The sequence below is a fragment of the Gadus morhua genome, chromosome 14 (genome assembly GCF_902167405.1).
Source record: "Gadus morhua chromosome 14, gadMor3.0, whole genome shotgun sequence".
Classification (NCBI taxonomy): Eukaryota; Metazoa; Chordata; class Actinopteri; order Gadiformes; family Gadidae; genus Gadus; species Gadus morhua.
The window spans coordinates 23,827,637-23,833,636 of record NC_044061.1 but is presented as its reverse complement, the minus strand read 5'-3'; the positions used below and the strand labels follow the sequence as shown (position 1 = coordinate 23,833,636).

Here is a 6,000-nt window from a genome sequence, read left to right as displayed (position 1 = left end):
ATGATTAAGTTTGTCAATTGTATGAACAACTACAATTTGATGTGTACAATCTGTTCCTTTATAAGCCAAAAATGGGCGTAGCTAGTTCTGGCAGGACATTCTAGTTATCAGCTGACTACTAACGCTGTCCAATCAAACGCACGTACACTGATGGGTCAATTCAAGGCCTTCAATCTTAAACACTCACTATGCGTAAGTTACGTGTGCTGAGCAGAATTTGACCCACCACCAACCCAGCCTCCACCTGCTTTGGTTCTGCTTGTCTGTAACCTGTAGGGTGGGTTCAGATATCTGATGTTCCCCATGAAGGATTGGATTGTGCTCCCTGTGCAAATGTTGGTATTCTGTATCTGACATGCGTCTGTCATATTTTAAATCCAGAGAAAAAGAGTGGAACGATAAATCGTGTTACCATTTCATGAAATAAATTATCAAATCTTTGACATGACTGATTCCTGATAGAACCATAATTTAAGGCATAGGCCTAACATTGTTAAAAGATGAACACTTGAATACAAGTGCAGCAATAACTGTAAAATGGGACATAAATATACAGCACATACAGCCAGCGTTCTACAACTAGCAGGAAGGTTCCAAGATAAAATCCCAGCAAGAAATTGCGGTCATCAATCATACCTCTAACTGCTTTTTGATCTTTGTTTTGTTTTTCGGATTGGAACTAAATTGTGTGAAATGGTCTTGACTACCAAGGTATTATTTTTATTACCTTTGATTAATATGCCTCCACTCTACCATGTCAAGTACCTCTTATGCACACATCTGAAATCATTAACTATAATTAACTAAATCAGCCGTGAAATGCTGCTTGGTTGGTTTTAGTATTTGTTAAATAAGATAAGATAGTTGTTGACAAAAACAAAGCCAAACCAATTATGCGTTGTTATTTGCTCAAAGAGAATTCCACCTCATACTATGTCAAAGGGTTTTGGGAAATTTCGAGGTTATATGCTGGCAGTTAACATAATAGAATTCTATAAAAACTAGCGCCTTACAGCAATGCAGATTTTAACGAAATCCTTAATAAATCCGGAATAACTACGACATAAATATAGTGATACAAAAAAGTGAATAAAAAAAACATATTGTTTTTTTAATAATTAGTTTCTAGCGGAATAACATGGACACAGGAGGAGTGAACAGCCTAGCATGGGGTGGTCCTCTAAAAGCGTTGACCTTTAACATCATCTCCGCGTGACCAGGATAGATGATGAGGAAGGTAAAGGTGACGAAGGGCATCGGGGGTGGACGCACTGAGCCACAAAAGCCATACCCCGGGAAATGTTATTGCTTGGCAAAGGGCTCTGGACGGGAACACTATCTGTTTGCCATTTACTCAAACTATGTGGAACATATTTTGAAAATGTCAGCTTCGGAGCCACATCCTCTGTATGAGTTTTGTTCTGTTTTTTCAAGTAAATTGGTCTGACTGTGAGGTTTTTGTTCGCGGACCGCGGGAGAACGGCCTCCATGGCCAGGCTTGGAGACCTCTCAACGGCGCCTCCTTCTGCCGTATTGATCACAGCGGCTATTGGCGTTAGCCTGTGAATAAAACACCGCCCTATCGAGCTGAATTCCCCGCCGAGAAACTGAAAGCAAGAGACAAAAAACCCCTTTCTTTGCACTGTTTCTTGCCGTTCAATACCGGGGGGCTCAAAGGACATTGCGTACGTATAGGAAAAAAAGAACCAGGCGAGGAGAAATGTCAACTGGTCTCGACCGGTTTGTGTGGGGATTGCGGATTATTAAAGTGTATTCCTTCTTAAAGTGTATATTATTATATTGTATTTTATATATATTTTATTATGTGTATTCATTCGTCTTCCTACTTACCGGACATTAGTGTGAGGTTTTGATCAGTAGACCGAGAAGAGATCAATTATTGAAATGATTTATAAAAGTCAAGGGCAAGTAAACAGTGTTGCGCTCCTGCACTCTGACTGGGTTTGGCCGACATCAAAGAGAGGAGCGATCGCATGATGTGCCTCTTGATACGTACCCCCAGCGAACGCAGCAGTCCCCCTTGACATTTGAAATAATTGGAACATGAAAAAGACAATGTTTATACAGATTCAGAGAACAAGGATGTGCAGAGTTTTGTATCCACATTAAGGGAACAAGCATTATATTATTAATGTTTTTTTTTTCTTCAATTTATACTAGTGTATCAGGAGGAGAAATAACCTCTTCACACTTGCAATTTTTTTTCAACACTTTAAACGTCAGACCTAGAAAAAGAAGAAGATTGCTTTGTTATTTCAATACATTTTGCAAATAATTACACATAGGGAATCCATTCAACATATCTTTTCAACATTATAATAGGCACAAGCCTTTTGGTCCTCCAATACATTTTTCTCTTTCACTGCCTTTATATTGTCGAGTTTTCCCTGAGCCTTGGAATGACTTTAGGTAGTCAAGTGATTTCCCATATATCATTTATTTATTTAGTAATCAATTTATTTGCGTATTAATCTATGATCTATGTATTTAATATTAAATAGTACACAGTCCTTGTCACGTGTTCTATGGTAATGCTTTTTCTCAGTGGTCCTTGGTTTTCTGTTTGGTTGGAATATAGGGCAGTACAGTTTGGGTGCTCTTGTCCGACACTGTCTGTGTGCTGCTGTTTCGTAGCAGTTTTTTACGGCAGCCCGGATTCAAAAGACCCTTCCTGGGTAGTGTGTGAGCTCCGGTCGACGCTTTGGCCGGGGACGGGACGTACGAAGGGTCCAGAAAGTGAGGATAGTGGAGCGAATGCTCAGAGTAAGACCGCCTCGGGGTGGCGCACGAGCTGGCCAGGGGACTCGTCTCAACGTCGCTGTCCGGCGTCGCCCGGCCGCTCTTGTCCTCTTCGTCGTCGGCCGCCTCCGCCTGCTCCTCGTCGTCCTCGTCGTCATCGCAGCACAGCGCGTGGTACAGGATCTTGTCGCTGAAGCGCACCCGTTCTCGCGGCTTGTGGCTGTGGGTGGAGCTACTGGCCTCCTCGCTCGATGAGTCCGGCGTGATGATGCGGGGGCCGTTGGGGATGGGCAGACCCCCGTTCATCTGCGAGTAGGCCGAGGCAGTGGTGGCGGGCGGTGGCGGGCTGCCGGGCGTCTGGGTCTGGGCGGGGTCTCCCGACCTGAGCGTGGCGGCGGCGGCGGCCGTGGCCTCCAGGTAGCTGCAGAACTCCCAGCTGTCCGACAGCACGTCTGGGTTGAGGGGGTCTGGCCGGAAGGCCTCGCCCAGCCCCCGCTCGCTGCTGGACGTACTGCTGGCTGTGGCCACCGTCCAGTCATCGGGATCCTGGTCAAAGTCAAAGTCTGACGTGAGCTTGTCAATCTGACCCACCACCTAGAGAGGGAGAGAGGGAGGCAGAGGGAGAGAGAGAGAGGATGATTAGCTTCTAGTACAATGCAAGTGGGTCGCATTTTCATTTCAGATGCCTTGATCGGGGTAGTATTGTCCTCGCTTAAATTGAAGGCTGCAGCTGACGGAAATTTTAATAGCGGATTAATCAAACCATTTTTCAGTTAATCATATAATCAATCAAATGTCCTTAATAATAGCAAATGTCATCTCAAGTTACCAGAGTCCAAAGGGATGTCTTAAATGCGTTTGCAGCCAAGAAAAACTAAACTATTACTACTATTAACTATTACAACGATACCAAATCTTTCAATTGAACTGCAACCTTAAGCAGCAAATTGTATTATTTGTGCTTGATAAATGACTTAAATGATTAATCAATTAAGATAATTAAGAACATTTTTTAGTTGGCTCAATTAATCGTGTAATCGTTGGGCCTGGTCAAGTTTTTAATAGGTGAGAATGGCTACAATGACCTGTGTTGGCACTGGGCTAAAGTTTAGTTTATTACATTACTTTTACACGCGGCTGCACTTATCTTCACAACCTCCGTTTCGAGTGCAGGATTAGCCACCCACTCAGTCTGACTGAGGCAGGGAGAGTACACTGATTGAATTTCACAGCACCAAGTGTTGGTAAACAACTCAAATGGCCAAACTGTTGTTCACTGGGCTTGAAAGATTACGAGCTACTAATTTGTCTTGCTCCATGCTGTAGTCCAGATCAATTTTGATATAAAAAAAAGATTAAAGAAACAAATGGGTGTCTTCCCTTCACAATCGCTCGCACACGGAACTGCCTAATAATTTGTTTGTCAGTATACTGTCTGAAAATAATGTCATGTGCATAGTTGGCGAGCACTTTCCCGTACGGTGCGGCATGAATGTTTATTGTGAAATGATTTAATTTTTTTTCGTTGTCTCAATTAACCTCAATACTTCAGGCATCAGCAGCCACGGTGCCGCTTGTGAATAAAAAGCACTTTCGCTCACACCGTGGATTACTAGCCGAGGACACATCACATTCAACCCCTAATACTCTACATTTTAGAACCTTTAATCAGCGTGTTCTGGGCTCAAAAACAATCCATTGTAAAATGAAAACACTCAGGCTTCCTGTCGCCCGCTAAATGATACATTTCCTTCAGCCATTTTGCAATTAAGCCAAGTGTTTTGAAACAGGGAAAGTTTTTCCGAGAACATACACACGTGGAATTGGAACATAATTGCCGCTGAATGCCAACCGAAGTGAGGTTCTACCCAGAGATTTGGGAAACGTGGTCTTGAGCCTCTGAAAGTCGATTAAACGACAATGAAGCCTTACTCGTGTTATGGCTTCGTGTCTGAAGTGGGATTGGTATTCCTTTTGCATCACAATTTAAGGAGTGTGATTTTCAGCCCTATAACCTAGACTTCAAAAGTAGAATATGATTTAAATGAGGCTCACTTGTTGTGTTTATTGATAGCCGAGCGTGGCCTATGGTGCAGTCAGACTAATTTGAACATCTTGAAGTGGCTTCTTGATTACTCCTTACCTAGATTAAAACGCAATCACACAATTCATTCTCCTTTGGTATATTTTGCTTTCAGCGAAACTCGTTCTCTTGGTCTAGTTCAGTCTACTGCCCTACCAAAAAGTCTTGCGTCAACTTGAACCATCTACAATCGGAGAGATACGAGATATGATGTGTTTTCCTCAGTCCTCCCCCATACGTGTGGCTGCATGGTGTGTCTGTATGGATCAGTGCCTGGAAACGTGTGCTCACATGGCACGCTCAGCCAAGGAGCTCTGGGGGTCTGCCAGTGTTGGTACGGTATAACTACAGACTATCTAGGCTATGCTTTTGCTCATTGGCACCATTGAAAGGGACCAGTGCTGAATGAGTGTTCTAATCGGCTAATGCTTCCAATGCTGTTTTCAGTGTGATTTGCTTCATACTCATGAGTGTCATTAAAAAATATACCGGTATATATCTTGGTGAACTAACCAGCTTCTGTATATTTAAAAATGTGTTTCGTTTTTTCAATTGTCAAAGGATAATCTGTCAAATGTGTTATCAAAACGTGTTCCGCAGCTGAGCTAATACATCCACTATCATTTAGATGAACCTGGAACAATAGATCCTCTTCCAGTTTTCTTTGTCTATTTATTTAATTGGAGCAATAATACGGTTTGAGGACAAAAACCCAACGCAACTGTCCCCCTCCATCCTGCTCAGCATCATCTGAATGTTAAATTACCTTCACAGTCAATCATAAGAGTGATCCTTTCTAGTCATTAGAAATCCCTTTTGTGCTCATAGACAGTAATCGGTAAGCTATGACAGACCTTTCACACCTGACGGACGTACCAGCAACCCTTTTCTTCGTCTTTTTGTTCGTTGTTTCACCGTGAACGACATCTGTACCCAGTCTTTTGAGGTCACAGATGGGTCCAATGCAGCACCACTGAACAATAATCTGTGACTTTGGTTTCCCAGAGGAGAACATGTGACGATTGTGCTCTAAAAGTGAATGATTGTGTAAGCAAAATTGTTGCAGGGGCTGGATGAACACGATCACATTACCAAGGGGAGTCGCCGTGTTTGATATAGAAACAGACAATGAGTAAAGAATGTGCTCAAATTGAACT

At 42.8% G+C, this 6,000-nt stretch overlaps 1 protein-coding gene across 3 annotated transcripts in view; it reads right to left on the bottom strand.

The window, feature by feature from the left end:
• Nucleotides 1–1,895: 1,895 nt before the first annotated feature.
• insyn1 (inhibitory synaptic factor 1) overlaps nt 1,896–6,000 on the bottom strand; it is a 41,767-nt gene continuing 37,662 nt past the window's right edge. For all 3 annotated transcript variants that reach the window (XM_030378031.1, XM_030378030.1, XM_030378029.1), the window contains one exon: nt 1,896–3,354. In XM_030378031.1, coding sequence (XP_030233891.1) covers nt 2,563–3,354 — 792 coding nt within the window. In that variant the 3' untranslated portion in view covers nt 1,896–2,562. The remainder of the gene's footprint in view (nt 3,355–6,000) is intronic.